At 38.5% G+C, this 17,701-nt stretch overlaps 3 protein-coding genes across 3 annotated transcripts; 1 reads left to right on the top strand and 2 right to left on the bottom strand.

Annotated features, from left to right (window-relative positions):
• Window positions 1-4,934: 4,934 nt before the first annotated feature.
• LOC112089853 lies at window positions 4,935-5,549 on the bottom strand. Its single transcript, XM_024160607.1, has 2 exons — window positions 5,305-5,549; window positions 4,935-5,213 (listed from the first exon to the last, which is right to left on the bottom strand). Exons 1-2 carry the CDS (start codon window positions 5,341-5,343, stop codon window positions 4,935-4,937), a joined length of 318 nt encoding a protein of 105 aa, XP_024016375.1. The 5' UTR covers window positions 5,344-5,549.
• Window positions 5,472-9,502, bottom strand: LOC112089852. The gene is made up of 7 exons (XM_024160606.1): window positions 9,471-9,502; window positions 7,721-9,371; window positions 7,433-7,626; window positions 7,001-7,342; window positions 6,786-6,909; window positions 5,778-6,077; window positions 5,472-5,678 (listed from the first exon to the last, which is right to left on the bottom strand). Exons 1-7 carry the CDS (start codon window positions 9,500-9,502, stop codon window positions 5,472-5,474), a joined length of 2,850 nt encoding a protein of 949 aa, XP_024016374.1.
• A 3,700-nt stretch (window positions 9,503-13,202) lies between these two features.
• On the top strand, window positions 13,203-14,763 carry LOC18026220. The gene is made up of 2 exons (XM_006409645.2): window positions 13,203-13,669; window positions 14,230-14,763. The coding sequence occupies exons 1-2, from the start codon at window positions 13,294-13,296 to the stop codon at window positions 14,451-14,453; spliced, it is 600 nt and encodes a 199-aa protein (XP_006409708.1). The 5' UTR covers window positions 13,203-13,293; the 3' UTR covers window positions 14,454-14,763.
• Window positions 14,764-17,701: the final 2,938 nt, after the last annotated feature.

Genomic DNA, 17,701 nt, shown 5'->3' with positions numbered 1-17,701 from the left:
AGTTTAACACTTAAGGCACCCTAATCCACTATCATGTCTAAGACATTTCTCATCATCATACATACATTCTCATCTCATTTAGCTCATTTACTTGCTTGTTTACGTTGATCATTAGCTTCAATCCTTGTTTTTCCATTCTTAGATGTCATTAATCATCAAAACTTCACTCATTTGGCTTGAATTAAGAACTGATACTGCATCTTAGTGTCTACACATGATGGATTGATACCCTTTGTACTGCAAAGTAACAAAAGGGATTGATAACCCCTCATTTAGAGCCTTGAAAACTCTAAGTTATCAGCTCTCCTCGACGGCTCTCTTCGAAGACGGCGGCCTCCCTATGTTTTCACACAAAATCTCTCTCTCTCTCTCTCTCTCTCTCTCTCTCTCTCTCTAAGTCTGTCGTCTCCTTCGTTTCTCCCGCTTAGAACGACCTAAAGAGGGTATTTATAGCTTCTGGAGTTGTCGTGGACACTTAGGGTTTCAAAAAATAAAGGGAATCGATTGGGGCTTTAATTAGGTTGTCTAGGAAGTGAGTGACTACTGTCTGTGGTCGCGGTGCTCCTACCCGTGGGGAAATATAGCTTGGCCGCGGTCTTGGCTTGTGTCCTCCTTCCGAGACTGCATTTTCTGTCTTTATTGCATTGGGGGTATCTGAATATCTAACCGTTGGATTGTCATTAAACCAAGAGCATTAGAAAGTTGGTTGTATCCACTATGTTTTCACAAATTTTGGGGGTGATCAGACGGTGAGAAGGTCTTCATCTCTTGCCATACTTCTGACGGTCTGCATATATCTAAAATTGCTGATTTGTTCCAAATTGCATATCTTTTGTCCAAGTTTCCTAAAATCTTTTGAAACAGAGTTAAACACCTGCATAAGACATCATTATGATCCATAAAAGTGGTCAAAATACAGTGTTATCACCTTCCGCCCGAGTGAAGCTAACTTTAGCTCTCCGACAATCCAACACAGCTCAATGACGTTTCAGCCATGTCATTCCCAATATGACCTCATATCGGTTGAGTGGCGTTTCAATCAAATCTGCAAGTATCTCAACACCTTCTACTATCACCGGAACATTTTTGCAGGTTCGTTGAGATATGATGGCCTTCGGTCTACCGGTTTCGACTTTTCTTGCCTTTTTCACAAACTCGCCTTTGAATTCCTAATACTTTGTTAATTTAAGGCTCAGAAATCTGTGTGTAGCACCCGTATTAAACAAAGTGTTAGCTGCAATCATTTCCACCAAAACCGATCCTACACGGTTTTCTAAATCGAAGGGACTCGACACCAAGAAGGACTCACATAGAATTCTAAATACATATTTACGCAATTCCAAATGCTAAACAAAAGGACTTAGCAGCGCTCGGTTCTGCATCGTCGTCATCCACAGTTACATACTCGTAATCCTCTCCATACACATCTTCGGCAGGGTCCTCGACTTCTGCAACATAGACTCTTGGTGCTAAAGTGGGTCGCTTTGGTGGTGGTGCCAGCTGATCCCTGTTCTGATTCCTTTGTTGATGTCCTGCAGTTCTTACTCTACAATCCTTTGCCAAGTGACCTAGCCGTCCACACTGGGTACAAGCAGTTTTCGCATAGGGGCATGATGGCTTTGTGTGGCCAATCTGACCGCATCCAAAACACACTCGGTTATCACCACCATAATGTCCAGTGTGAGATCTCTCAAATCTGCCATAAACTGGTAGTCTCACTACACCCTGAATGGCACCCGGTTCTTCTGAAACTGCCGCTGAGTGTCCACTTGTCTGGTTACTCAGGACTGAGTACCCCTTACCATCTTTGCCTCGTCCTCAATTCCTTTCTCCATCAGTGCCGCTTTTTCAACAAGGTCAATCACTGATGCATAGTCCACCAGTTGATAACAGTTACAGATTTCCACCCGTAATCCCTCCATAAATTTTTTAACAAGACAACGCTCAGACATGTCTCTTCCAGCAAAAAATTTCAGGAGGTTGAACTCCTGAGCATAATTCCTCACGGTGCGATTTCCCTGCTCCAACTTCAGAAATTCTGATCCAAGTTGGTCTTCAGCCTCCTGCGGAAAATATTTCCGGTTGAACTCATGTGTGAAATCATCCCATGGCATCACATACCCCCTTGCCATGCCTGAGATCACTCATTCCCACCATTCGTAAGCCTCGTCTCTCAGGTAATGCACTGCCAGCTCAACCTTGTACCCAACAGGACACCTGATCGATGCGAAGTTACGCTCCAACAGTTTCCTCCAGCAGTCAGTCTTCATGAAATCAGTCCCACCACTGTAAGTCTCCATGTTGAATTCCCTCATAAACCTCAATACCTCATGGTAGGTAGGCACCTGCGGTTGGTACCCATTCACTGCTGGTGACATATGCTGCTGATATCCATTCATTGGTGGTGGCATATGTGGCTGAAATCCATTCACTGGTGGTGGCCCCTGAATCAGAGGTGGAGGTGGCAAATCTTGTGCAACATTTTCCTGCATTGGTGGCTGACCTGCGGACACATCTAGAGCTGCTCCCGGAGCTACAGCAGCCGCTGGAATCTGACCCAAAAATGGTCCAAGCATCTGCTGAACTCCTTGCAACACGGCCGCACCTACAGCTGCACCTATAGCCGCGGTATCCACCTGAAGTACCCCAGCTGCTGTTTGCAGCAACATTCTCCTGTACGATGACGGGTATTTCTTCCCGTGGTTCAGGTGTATTTCGGTTATTGTTTCCAATTCTGTTGCGACGAGTTCTCGACTTCCTGAAAAATGAAATGCTCGGATCAGATCTTTCACCTAAAGAATCAAAGAAGATTGACTCGGGCTATGGTTGTTGTTTCCCTATTCTCTAACCCCATAATAAAAAAATATATATATATATATATATATATATATATATTTTTTAAATCTGAAATTCAATTTTTCTTATTATTTTTTTTTTAATGCGAAAATTTTGAAATCAGAAAAGAGTTATTTTTTTATTGTGAAAACCCGCTCCCTTCTTAAGGGAACCAGACGGACCAGCTATCAAATCCGTGAGATCCTGAGCCCGCCTTTCATCTGGATTTGCTATCAACTCTGAACGCCCCCAAACGTCCCTACCAGTGAGCCCAACGTCCTCTCTAGGCCCATGGGCTCATTGTCCTCTCTCTAGACCCGTTGGCCCAACGTCCTCTCTAGGCCCATTGGCCCACCCCTGTCCGAAGGTCGGGAGTCGTTTGGTTCGGGAGGCTCGTAAGACTTGTCTACTGCCCTTACAATCACCACGTGATCTTTCCCTGTGCTTTAGTCCTCACTCACACGGTACCGCAGACTACTTCCTGGTAGATCACCCATCCTGAGATTAGTCCAGCATAAGCATGTTTAACTCTGGAGTTCTTTCATGACATTTGACCGGAAAGATAAGTGCACTTCGATGACATAGGTAGCCAAACCAATTCTTATAAGTCTTTTCACATATATCGGAATCAGGATGTTCCAATTCTCTCTGACTTCCAAGGAATTCATCCTCGAATTCTCTCTAACTTAACTATTTCCCAAGATGCCACCCGGGTCAGAGCTGGTTGGCTAACCTTGGCTCTGATACCAATTGTGAGATCCCGCTCCCTTCTTCCTTTACGGGAACTAGACAGACCGGCTATAAAATCCATGAAATCTCTAGTCCGTCTTTCATCTGGATTGGCTATCAACTCTGAACGCCCCCAACCGCCCCTACCAGCAAGCCTAACGTCCTCTCTAGGCCTGTGGACCAAACTTTCTCTTTTTAGGTCTGTTGGCCCAATGTCCTCTCTAAGTCCGTTGGCCCACCCATGTCCAACTTGTCTACTGTCCCTGCAATCACCACGTGATTTTTTCCCATGCTTTTGTCCTCACTCACACGGTACCGCAGACTACTTCTCGGTAGATCATCCATCCTAATATTGCTCAGACATAAGCACGCTTAATTTGGAGTTCTCTCAAGACATTTGACCAGAAAAGATAAGTGCACTTTAATGGACAGCCAAATCAATTCTTATAAACATTTTTACATATACTGGAAATCGGAATGTCACACAATTTATTTTTATTTCTCTTAAGAAAAATATCCATAAGAAAGGTGCATTAACTCCTGAGCTTGGGAAAAGTTGGCTAATCGCCCCTCAGTTGGGTGGTGCTTGTGTGGGGGGTTTTTATTAAAAAACCATATAAATAGTTTACTTTCTTTTTTTTTTTGTAAGACGAACAGTGTATAAGAATTTTAATGTTTTACAACAACGAGAACACTACAAGAAATATGTACATTCATAGCATACGAATAACGCTATGAAAGTACTTTCATAGCGTTTTCATAAACGCTGTATCTGCCGGAGCTATAATAGAGTACACCCCTTAATATAGCGTTTATGGAAAGTGTTATTATATTCATATATATAATAGCATTGTTATGATGTTATTATAAATGATACGGTAGCACAAATTAGACGCTGTATTATTAAATGTTGTAGCTTTATTTTTGTGTTATTGACACCTTTATAGTAGCGTGGTTTTATAGCTACATTCTAGTTTACTATAAGAGAAATTCATTGCTGTTGTTAGTTGAGTCGTAGCATTATATTTTAGCTCCAACATCATATACTGTAGCTATTTTTTCATGCTGTATTGTTTAGTGTTGGAGCTGTTCTTACGTGCTATTGAATTTGGCGATGTAGGTTTTTTTTAACCAAATACGATATATCCAAAACCTCAAGAAATGCACTTACTAAATATCAAAACCTGGTAAAAAAAAATTGAAATGCATCTACTTTTCCATATAGAAGAACTGAGTACTGGTTAATGTTTCAGCAACATACAAGCATTTCCAACAAAGAAAACCATAAACACATGTCAGGTTATGTCTTCAACGAAACCATCCTTAAGTTCAGAGAAGATAAAAACTAAAGTATCAGATGACTACTGCATTTAGACGAGTACCACTTTATCCTCTGGCCAAGCAATAGTTGTTCCTATTGCATCTTCCATGCACTCGATCTCAGACGAAGGCCTCCATACGCAAGCATCTTTAACTTTGACAACATCAATCCACACCTTAACTGCATTTGGACCCAAGGGAACAAAATGTACTGTTTGAAGTGGATCGTTTGTGGACCAACGTCCTTCAGCAATCACTCGCTTCTTTCCAGTAATAGCCATCACCAAGCACTTCTTATTTTCATTCCCCGTTTCCATTTGGTTGGATTCCTGTAGCGAAGACATTTTGAATATATAGCTATACACAAAATCAACAAATCCAAACAAACCAAACAAATGAAAGTTTAGTAAGAAAACCTACCTGAGTTATAGGAGTAGAACTTTCTGACATTGCTTTCATTGGTTTTTTTATTGGAGCTGGTGGAGTTGATTCAGAGTTAGCAATAGGAGAACTCGTTTCAGGACTTGCCTCAAAGATTACTCTATTAGCAGGCCAGGCGACAAAGGTGTTGACTGAATCCTCCAAATCTAAGAACTCAGTCGTTGGCCTCCAGCGGAAGGTATTTGGGCATAAAACCACATCGACGATACCTTCACTGCATTAGGTCCGAGAGGTAGTCCGTTGACTAATGCTTTTGGCTCTCGAGAATGCCAACGACCCTCTGCAACAACTTCCTCGTTAGTTCTAGCCCAGTCAAGCAGCTTGCAGAAGTTCCGAGAGCTAGTATTAGGACTCTGTGAAGCAGTAAACAAATGAAACCATTGTCAAGCATTGCACAGTTTTACTTTTACTATAAACTCAACTATAATATTCCGTACTGAAAGAATATTTACCAGAGGCGTAATGTCTTCTGGTTCACATCCGCTGCTAAAGGGAACCACAAAATTGTGAGGCCATGCAATCATCTCTCCAACTGCTTGCTCCATATTGAAGACGTTGCGAGCAGGTCTCCAAAGATAAGCTTCTGGCTTAATCGCTGTTTCCACCAAAACTTTGTATGAGTTTGGGCCTAAGGGTATACTGTTGACAAATTCCTCAGGCTCTTCAGACAAAATACGTCCTTCACCAACTTTTTCATCCGTTCCAGCCCAGTCGAATAACAGACACTTCATTTGTAATTTCATGGTGACACCCTGCAAACGTTAATGGTGAATTGTAAAAACAGATGTAAACATATGACATATATTTTAAATGCTAAATAAGACAAAACAAGAGTTTACTCTTGGCGCAGAATTCTCTCCGACTTCAGCTTCTTGTTTCTGAAAAATGTAATTCGACACTTGTGGTCTTCCTCAAGAAATCTCTGCAGAACTGCATACATTCCTCTGCTAGATATGATTCAGCAATACATCCTTCCGGTCTTGCAGGATTCCTGACGTAGTCTTTCAACAGTTTCATGTGTCTGGTAGGAATTAAGAAGACAAGAATAACGATAATGGAAGATGAAATATGCGGCAAGCAAACTTATCAAAAAACTTGTATAGACAACTTACCTCTACCCATCACTCTCAAACGGCCGGGATTATCAGGCCCAAGTAGCTGAGAAAGGAGATCTTCTTTGGGATTTGTGGACGTCGAAGAGGGAGAAACCGTTTCAACAAAGTGACATTAGAAAACAATGAAATATATTAGTATCTTCATCCGTTCCAGCCCAGTCGAATAACAGACACTTCATTTGTAATTTCATGGTGACACCCTGCAAACGTTAATGGTGAATTGTAAAAACAGATGTAAACATATGACATATATTTTAAATGCTAAATAAGACAAAACAAGAGTTTACTCTTGGCGCAGAATTCTCTCCGACTTCAGCTTCTTGTTTCTGAAAAATGTAATTCGACACTTGTGGTCTTCCTCAAGAAATCTCTGCAGAACTGCATACATTCCTCTGCTAGATATGATTCAGCAATACATCCTTCCGGTCTTGCAGGATTCCTGACGTAGTCTTTCAACAGTTTCATGTGTCTGGTAGGAATTAAGAAGACAAGAATAACGATAATGGAAGATGAAATATGCGGCAAGCAAACTTATCAAAAAACTTGTATAGACAACTTACCTCTCGAAAGGATACATCCATCGAAAGTGCACAGGTCCACCTAATCTAGCTTCCCTCCCAAGATGTATACACAAGTGAACCATTATATCAAAGAAACTAGGTGGGAAAAATCTCTCAAACATACAAATAGTCTCAACGCTTTCGTTTTCCATTCCTGATATTTTCTCCCTATCAACAACACGTTGACATAGATTGTTGAAGAATGCACATAATCGTGTAATGGCTATTCTAGGCCCTTTCGGTAAAAGACCTCTAAGTGCAACTGGTAAAAGTTGTTGCATGAGCACATGGTAATCGTGTGACTTCAATCCCATTGTCTTAGACTCTTCTAATGATACGCACCTGGATATATTGGAGCAATAACCATCCGGTCCTTTGAACTCATGTAGACGCTTGCAGAATAGTCTCTTCTCTTCCTTTGACAAAGTCTACGGTGCTGCAGGTAAGTAAGTTCGTTTGCCTCTGGCTTTAGGATTCAACTCTTTCCTAATACCAAGGACTTGTAGAGCTTTACGAGCATTAAGACCGTCTTTTGAATTTCCACAATGCAGCAAGGTGGAAATGATGCTCGCTGCAACATTTCTTTCTACGTGCATAACGTCTAAGTTATGTCTGACCGGGAGTTCCTATGGATTGCATTTAGACATGTTAACTGAAAGTCTTTAAATTATGTATAGTGTATTTAACAAATATAAATGAAGTTGTAAAATGATAACATACCTCCCAGTAAGGAAAATTGAAAAAGATAGATCGTTTCTTCCATCTAGATAATTCTTCTTCATCTACTTCCTCTTCCTCCTCTGATTCGGATTCTTCGTCTTCACTATCAGCTAATGACTCCGCAGGAATAACCCTTTTTCTTTTCCTTCCAGCTTGTCTAACATTTCCAAACTCGTTTTTGTAATTCTTCAGCAACACAGATATGTTATGACCCGTTAGAATCCTACCCTTCCTTCCATATTCAACTTTTCCATGGAACCATGCCTTCTTCCCACGGTAACTATGCGTGGGTGATAATCCCTTTCTATGACACATGTAAACATGCTTCCTGCTATTAGGTAACCATAAACTATCAGTATGCTTTCCACATAATGGACATCCCATCTTACCTTTTACTCTGCAGCCAGCCAGATTTCCATATGCAGGTAGGTCACTAATAGTCCACAATAGCATTGCCTTCATTGTGAATGTGGTTTTACTGAATGCATCATACATTTGTTCTCCAATGTCCCACAATCGTTGGAGGTCATCGATCAGTGGCTCCAAGTACACATCTATACTGTTGCCAGGTTGATACGGTCCAGGAATCAACAAGGAAAGCATGATATTCTCCTTCTTCATACACAAGTCTGGAGCCATATTATAATTCACCAACAATACAGGCCAACAAGAATACCTTGTATTTTTCATGCTGAATGGATTGAAACCGTCGGTAGATAGACCTAGCCGAATGTTCCTTGATTCTGCGGCAAACAACGGGTACTTGGAATTCATCTGGTCCCATGTTACGGAGTCTACGGGATGACGCAGCTTTCCATCATTACTTTTGTTAGTAAAATGCCACCGTAACTCCTTAGCAGTTTGCTCTGACCTAAACATCCTCTTCAGCCTCGGAATGATGGGAAAGTACCTCAAAACTTTCTGAGGGACACCTTTTTTAAGTTCACCGGTTTGGAAGTTAGTCTTCCATCTTGATGTCTTGCACTTGGGACAGTTGTCTAACTTCTTCAACCCCTTTCTGAAAAGACAACAATCATTAACACAGGCATGGATCTTCTCGTACCCCATATGGAAAGACTTGAGGAACTTCTTCACGTCATACAACGAGGTGTGAAGCACATTATCCTCCGGCAACATACTCGGCAGTGTCTCTAACAGCTCGTTGAAGCTCTTGTCCGACCACCCATTCTGAGTCTTCAGCCTAAACAACGATACAATTGCTGATAGCTTGCTATGGCTGGCACAACTTGGATACAATGGCGTTTCGGCATCAGCAAGTTTAGCTAGAAACTCGTCTTCTCTCTTGTCTAAACCTTCAGCAACATCGCATAAGTCCGTCTTGTTAGCTAACTCTTCATCCAAGTATTCGGCAGCTTGATACAACCCTACAATCTCCTCGTTCCACTCTCTTATCACTTTCCTTGCTTCGTCAGACCCACAGTTTACTTCCCCATGATGATACCAATCAGTCCTTAGCTTGTACGTCTCATCCATAACTCTTGTGACCAAGTGATCCACTACATCATTTTTAGAATGACGGTCTACGTTTCGACAATCAATGCACGGGCATATAACCAAATCACAATCTCCTAAGGCATAGGCAACTGAGTTCACAAAATTCCTAGCACCAATCTCATATGCAGGATCCGCTCTTCAACATATGCATGTCGATGAATAAAAAAAGTCAAAACTATACAGGTAAACTATATAGAAGCACATGTACCCTGAACACATGTTTATTAAGTGATACCTGCATAGGTGAACCCATGCCTTGTCCACCATTGTATACTCCAACCTTAATAACAATTGTTAGCTAAACGACTCAACCCTAAACAAACACCCTAAAAGTACTCCGGAAGACAAAGTAGAGTCAATATAAACGAGTTTCGTATCAATTCTGTGTAAACCCTAAACCGATTAACGAGTTACATTTACCTTGATTATCGATGAAATCAGACACGATTGAGCTTTGTTCGCCTATGTATTTGATGTCTTCTCGCTGTCTTTTAGTTTCTCTTCAGCTTCGAAACCTCAAGAGGGAAGAAATGAGAATGAAAGTGTAGTAAGTAAAACAAGTATAAGAATTAAATGAATCGAATGATGGAATTACATTTAGGGTTTATGAAGAGTGAAATTGGAGTTACCTTTGCATGTGCGTCGTCTAGTTTCCGCTGAACTTGACAAACAACTCTGCCTCAATCGCCGAAAATTTCCTGCTAAACCCAGAAATCTCCAAAATCGAGAGCTTAACTCCAACAGGAATCAAGATGACCTGATCTAAACCCGAAATTGACACTGGTGAAAGAGATTTCCGACGATGAGGGTTTCAGAGACGTCAGATTGTTAATCGGCTTGATGAATTTGAGATCACTCTCTTCTCTCGTAAACCCTAGAACTTTCTATTTTTTGCTCACCCGAGAAAATGTTTTTTTTTTTTAGTCGACAGAATGTTGTTATGTTTTGTCTATAACATGAAATTTTTACTAAGTGTTGGCGGGCATAAGTGTTTTATGCGAGCCAAAGCCTTTTTTTTGTTCCCGCTCACATTATTTACTTTTTAGCATTTTTTAAGTGCTATATTAGAGTACCCAATTCCGAAAATGACATTTAATAGCAGTTACAAATATTACGCTATTAAAATGTGCTATCAATAAGCATATTTCTTGTAGTGGAAAGAGATGAGATCCTAAAAGAGAAGAATGAACCACCTTCATTCAGAAGCTACGACGAGTATTTAGGCATAGATTAGCAGGAATACTGTGGATGAACACCATATCCAAAACCACCTGGCCCTAAACTGCCTGATCCTATACGATGAACACCAAGAAAATCAGCTCCATCTTAGTAACAAGGTATTATATTATTTGGAGAAGATAATCCAAAAAATTACTTGGTGTTAGAAGATCGTTTGGAGGATTGGTTTGATTTTGACCAATTCACGGAGCAAAAGAAGTAGACATGGCAGTGATGCTCTGATTTGGTGAAGAAGAGAAATGACCTATCAAAGGAGAAGTTTTACCCACCCACTGCCTTTTGGACAACCATGAAGACACTTATAAAGAGGAGGTTTGCACCGTCTTGTTGCCATGAAAACATGTCAAGCTTTTACCACAAAACGCCCACAAGCCCTTGGCCCGTAGAAGGAAAAAAAACTTGAGCACTTAGCCAATAAACTTATGGCTTGCGCATGAGCCCAAAAGCATTTCTGATTCACCTTACATTCAATTATTTGACGAATGAATGAAGCACATTTGGCTTAAAAATAGTTCCAACAACTGTGAGATTGATTTTTAAATCTTTGAATTCCCAAACAATTATGCTTTCTTGATGTCGTTGAGGACACTTTGATTCTAGCCGATAACAAGGGTTTATTTGTTTAAGGAAGCAAAAGCACTCTACATTTAATGGGAACTTCTATTTTTCATTAGTCAAGCGTATTTCAAACCTTGAACTGTCATTTCATTATGCAAGCCATTTAAATTAAATTTCGTGAGCCAACAAAAAAAAGATAAAGCATGTGAAAGGCTGAGACTAATACGAAACATATTCACCAAATCAGGTAAAGTTGGAGAGAGAGAGAGAGAGATAGATATCAGTAGAGGCTGGGTATCAATTGGGGCTACTCACTTTGATAGATCACTTTCGGCCAATAAATTTTGAGGAGTGGAGCATTGACTACTGTGCATCTGCTCTACCAAACTAATTTGTTGATTTGTTAATTAAACAATGTGGTCCATCTTTTAGGATTTATAGCCGGTATTCTAGAGTGGATTGCTACTCTTTGATGATTTTTGTTAAATTGGCAATAGAAAATTTGCGGGCCGTTGATTGCGAAAAGTATCAAAAACGTTCTTTGGTTTCTTGCATTAGCCGCTTGTAGCTATAGAAATTGGTGATTCCATCACTTGATGCTAGAGTATTTTTCAAAAGAAATAAAATAATTTCCATAATTGAGTCAATTCCTAATGCTAGACTTCCAGTCCGACTTGGATCACCCAGGATAATCAGAAATATCAAAAATATATCATGTTACGAGGTTTTAACGTATGAGATTTCATTATTAACATACCAATCTATTGTATAATGGGAGAGTTTTTTTTAGGGTGTCTACATCAACAAAAAAAAAATTATAAAATTAATGATTTAATTAATTCACAGACTTTAAAATAACTATTATTTATCAATTAGAAACGATAAAAACACTAATACTAAAATTAATAACTCAATTAATTTTAGACTATTTAATAATTATTATTTTTAATCATAAAGAAGAAGAGTAAAAACTAGAAAAAAAAGAAGAAAAAGTTAGAGACAACAATGATGATAAAACATAAAATTAAAGACGATGAATAATAATAAAAAAATAGGAAGAAGAAGAGAAAAAACAAAATATAAAGAAGAAGAAGCATATGAAAAAAGAAGTAAAAGAGGAAGAATATATATATGAAATAGGAAAAAGTAAGAGAGGAAACAAAATCAGAAGAATAAGATGGAAAAAACCAAAAAAAAAATGATTAATAAGAGAAGAAAAAATAACACAAAGTTAAATAAATAAAAATTTCGGAAAATGCGAGGACAAAAATGTTGAAAATGAAAAAAGGAGACGAGGAGATGATAATGATATAAGATAGTAGAAGATAAACATAACAAAAATATGAAAATACTAAGATGACGAAGATATCTAATAGAAAAAAAAGATAAAAAAGAAGAAAAATACAATGAATTAACTGTTCAATGCTTCGTATTAATTATCATTAAAACATGAATTACTGGGCAACACGCGGGGCATCAATCTAGTAAAAAGTAAAAGAGGACAAAACAAACTAACTGTAACATAGAGATCAAAATTGGAATTCATTTACATGTTTGATATTTGAAAATCCGTGAAAAGTGGAATGCTTGAAACAAAAAATATTCCTAAGTTGCAACCACTACATATTGCTTTAGAGCATCAGCAATGCTAGCATCGATTTAAGAATGCTTAGCAATAAAATAATATTAAACTTAAGAAAGAAGAAAAAAAGAAAAAAATGAAGAAAGAGAAAAAGAAAAGAGAGAAAATGAAGAGAGAGAAAACAAACACCAATAAACATCGCTTCTTTTCTATCAGTCCAATAAATAAACTCCACGTGTCTTATAAGCATCGATGCTTATTGGTCTTATTTAAGCAGCGATTCTTCAATTTATTTTCATTTTGGATTTATTTTTTGGGCTAAGCATCATCTAAGCACTCCTGTTGTGGATGCTCTTATGTGTCTCCCATCATATGCGCGTCCCTCATATATAAAATAACATTAAACAACCTCCAAGTTCCTTTTTTTTCAGCAAAAATATTCGCTATACTTTTCGAATAGCACTATATATCACCTTTTATTATTTTATTTTTTATATTCATTGAGGAGACCAAAAACATGTAAAATATCATTTTAAATATTAAAAACTTGTGCATGTATCATGTACAGATGTATGTATGCAACCATTAATTGGTTTACTCTAAGAGATAACCCATAAATTGCGTTAGTCTCCAAAAGTCAAAACTCACATAAGATCAGTCACGCGCACACACACACAAGATGGATTGGTTCTCGTGGCTATCTAAAACTGACCTTGACCCGACTCTAAGCTACGAATACGGACTCATCTTCGCCCAGAAGAAGCTCCCGAGTGAAGACATCGCTCTTTTCAGCCACAACTTTCTCCGGCAACTGGGCATTACTGTACCCGAACACCGTCAACAGATTCTCAAGCTCTCAAAGAGAGAAACACAAGCACATGGCAGATATCACCGTCGTCCGGCCTCGGTTAAACTCATCTCTACCGTCATAAGGGCGACAAGTATTGGCAATCGCTTGAACAAGTGGATTTTCTTCGGAGCAACCAGCGTAGTTGAACCATTGAAGGAGAAGCAATTGCCACCACAAGCCTTCGGTGGCGGAGCATTTGTAACTGGTAAGGTCAATATAATACACATAATCCACATTTTGCTATGGTATTAGTTATATTGATAATTACAACAAACTAATATTTTGTTTGGGAAAATAGGTAAATTCTTCACAAAAGAATTTCTACACTGTTCCGATTAAAATGAAACTCGATTATATTGTAGGTTTATAAATTTAGGTTAAGTTATGTTATTATGTACACCTCCAGCTCTTCAGGTTAGAAAACATTATCCAGATTTTCGTGTAAGTTACATATAAATTTATAAGAGAAAGATGAGGGTTTCTTTATCTATTTTTAAATGTTTTTATTGAAATTTATGTAGAGTTGCTCTGCTTTCATTTTAAAAAGCTGTAACATTCATTGTAAAAACGTTTTTTGGATTAAATACAATTTTACATTCTTTCAAAAAAAAAATGTTCTGTACAAGAACCAAACTGCATTTATGAATGAAGCAAGAAATCTAAATTTTGTAGATTCACATGTGAATCGGTAGGAGAATTGGTGAATGGATGTGATTAGTTAAAAAAAAATGAAAAAAATTAACAATGTTAGGTAAAAACTTTTAGGAAATAATAAAGTCAATGCGGAAAAGGCACTACAAGTGGAGAGATTACCTCTGATGAAGAATAAAGTGATTGCGAAATCTGGACCGTTGGATCTAAAACACGGTATGCAAGAGAAAATGACGTTCATAGGCAACCGGAGCATGAACCTATCTGGACCGTTGGATCGAAACGTCCAAGAAAGACTCGTATCAGCTTACAGAAGCCCAGATGTGTCGGGACAATGAGGTGGAAACTTAAACGAACGGCTGAGATTATCAGGGCCGTTGAAAGGAAGACCACCGAGCCCAAGTGTGTATATGGAGTACAATAAAAGAGAGGATGATACACGATGGGCTGCTCTGTTTCACAACTTGAAGCCAACATAGATCTAGAGTATAAATGGTTCTTGTTTAATTTTGGGTAAAAGGTATGTAGTGTATCCGTCGTGCTTGATGTACAAACTATTATCTTATGCTCTTACTTATGGGGTTTTATATTTCTTCTATCATGATGTTGTTCGTTTTTACAAATTAAGAAGGTGTTGTAAATGTGTAATTATTGTTGAACAGAATCCTCTCTCTTCTTTTCTCTCCCTTCTCTACCAAAATACAGAGTTCACCCTAATACCTAAGCAGCCGCCAGCGTTGATCTGCCCCTCCCTGGCGCTACTTCCACCGTTGGGGAGGGCCCACCCCTTGTCCCCTTCCTCTTTTTTCTTTTCCCGGCGTACTCCTTTTGGTCCAAGTGCTACTCGTTGGATTTCTCAAATGGTTCCTCCCTCGATGGCGGTATGACCCTCGCGGCATTGCATGGGTCGCAGTGACGGTGGTGCAGAACCTCTGATAGTCGGCGTTACCCACCCAATCTGCCAGTGGGCTGTCTCGAGTCCTATCTCACTCTACATTCTCTGCCGGTGGGAAATGGGATCCAGTGACTCGGCTTGGTGAGGGTTTTCCGACGATGATGGCCCCTAGAGGTTTGTCTTGCTAGTGCTCTTGTGGGACTGTAGTAGACTTGAAGGTAGTCCGCAACGTCGAGTTCCCCTAGGATTTTTTCTGGTGTTTTTGTTTCAGAGCAGCACGAGGAAGGTTTTGCTCTCCGGTTTCTCGTGATGGTGGCGAGAGGCAGTCAGCGTCTTTAACAGTGAGAATCTTTAGTTTCTGCTTTGGTGGTCCTTAGGATCAGATAGTAGATTTCAGATCTGTGTCTCCCCGTTAGCCATGATAACAAGACTTTTTAGTCTTTGTGGAGTCAATAATCTTAAGATACTATGTATTATATGAGGTGTCAATCCAAATGGGTTAAGATTCAATATACTAGGAATGCATAAAACTTCCTCATTCAAGCAAGCAATGATATTTTTAATGTTTTCCTAGCAACCTAATGAGAAAATAAATTAAACATACAAGCAAACAAAAGCCTAACAACTTAAGAAATATTTAAAACGAGATCAACAAAGATAAAATGATGAGCCCTTGGTGAGGTTATGGACTTTGGGTATTCCTATGGCTATTTCATGATGTTATTTTACACAAACAAAGTATTTCGTTTAGTCTAGAACACACAAACTTGATTAATTCATTTCCATGATCCTAATTACTATTTAATCACACAAACATGATCCCGATTACCAAATCAAATTCAATTTTCCATTTAAGAAAAAGTGATTAGAAAGCATCAAATACAAGTTCTATTAACCACAATACTTCTTAAATAATTATTACCATGAGTTAAGAAAGTAAAACCTTTGTTTAGCTCATAGGGGAATTTCTTCATGAAACACCTTTGTGGGCGTGAAAATTTCTATGATCTAAACAAGCTTAATCAAGGATAATCTAGCATTAAGCACACTAAACAAAGAAGGAAATCAATAATCTAAACCTTAGATATCACAAATCCACCAAAGAAATGTATGAGGCAAAACTTGCATAACCAAAATTTATTAAGAATTTCAAAGAGGAAACATAAATTTCTAAGAACGAATCCCGAGAACAGAGATCCGAAGATGGTTTTATTGCTGTTTGGGAAAAACTTTTGATATAAGTGCTTATGTGCGTAGTGCTGGGGTTGCTAAAGATGGCTTAATGAATAAATTAATCTACTATTTATACAAATTCTCTTAGATCGTCCAGCAAGAATATCAAAAGAGATTATCAACAAATTTCCTTATTTCTTTGCACGACCACCACTTCAAACTTTCTCATAGGGTTGAGATTCTTATTGACAGGCATCGTATCTTCCCAGCTCGGCCCATACATGTTATCGGATCTCCAACTCGGTGCAAGACATTTTTCAGCCCGGTCCAATCTTCTCGGTTCCGCTCAGAAAACTAGGGCTCTGTTTAAGGAAAGGCATATCCTGAACCAAAATGGCACTATATTGACAAGAGAGAGTTCTGAGCTTACAAATAAGAAGTAGAGACTCCCAAATATGGAAGGAGATGCATAATTTACATGTGTTCTTATTCCTTTGGATACACGTGAACTTTCCTATGAAAATCATAAAACTGGAACTTTATTTAGGACAAGTCATATTCTGATCCAAAATGGCATTATATTGACAAGAGGGAATTCTGAGCTTACAAATATAATGTAGAGACTACGAAATATGGAACGAGATGCATGATTTACATGTGTTCTTATTCCTTTAGATACACGTGAACTTTCATATGAAAATCAGAAAACTAGGACTCTGTTTAGGATAAATCATATTCTGATCCAAAATGACATTATTTTTACAAGAGGGAGTTCTGAGCTTACAAATAAGAAGTAGAGAATCCTAAATATGGAATGAGATGCATGATTTACATGTTTTCTTATTCCTTTGGATACACATGAACTTTCCTATGAAAATCAGAAAACTTGGACTCTGTTTAGGACAAGTCATATTCTGATCCAAAATGTCACTATATTGACAAGAGGGAGTTCTGAGCTTACAAATAAGAAGTAGAGACTCCTAAATGTGGAAGGAGATGCATGATTTACATAATTTCTTATTCTTTTGGATATACGTGAACTTTTCTATGAAAATCAGAAAATTGGAACTCTATTTTGGACAAGTCATATTCTGATCCAAAATGGGATTATATTTATAAGAGAGAATTCTGAGCTTACAAATAAGAAGTAGAGCATCTTAAATGTGAAAGGAGATGCATTAAATACTTGTTTTTTTATTCCATTAGCTACACAGAAACTCTCCTATGAAAATCAGAAAACTGGGACTCTGTTTTAAAAAAAAATCATATTCTAATCTAAAATGACACTATATTGACAAGAGGGAGTTCTGAGCTTACATATAAGAAGTAGAGACTCCTAAATGTGGAAGGAGACAGGATTAGCTACATTAGGGTTTCTGTATGACAAGTTCTGAATCATTTACTTGTTTCTTATTCCTTTCGTTACACCAGAACTCTCTTATGAAAATCAGAAAATTGAGACTGTGTTTAAGAAAGTCATATTCTGATCCAAAATGACACTATATTAACAAGAGGGAG

Source organism: Eutrema salsugineum, unplaced genomic scaffold, assembly GCF_000478725.1.
Source record: "Eutrema salsugineum unplaced genomic scaffold, Eutsalg1_0 scaffold_11, whole genome shotgun sequence".
In the NCBI taxonomy this organism is placed as follows: domain Eukaryota; kingdom Viridiplantae; phylum Streptophyta; class Magnoliopsida; order Brassicales; family Brassicaceae; genus Eutrema; species Eutrema salsugineum.
The sequence above is the reverse complement of the archived record's forward strand: the minus strand, read 5'-3'. Positions and strand labels throughout refer to the sequence as shown.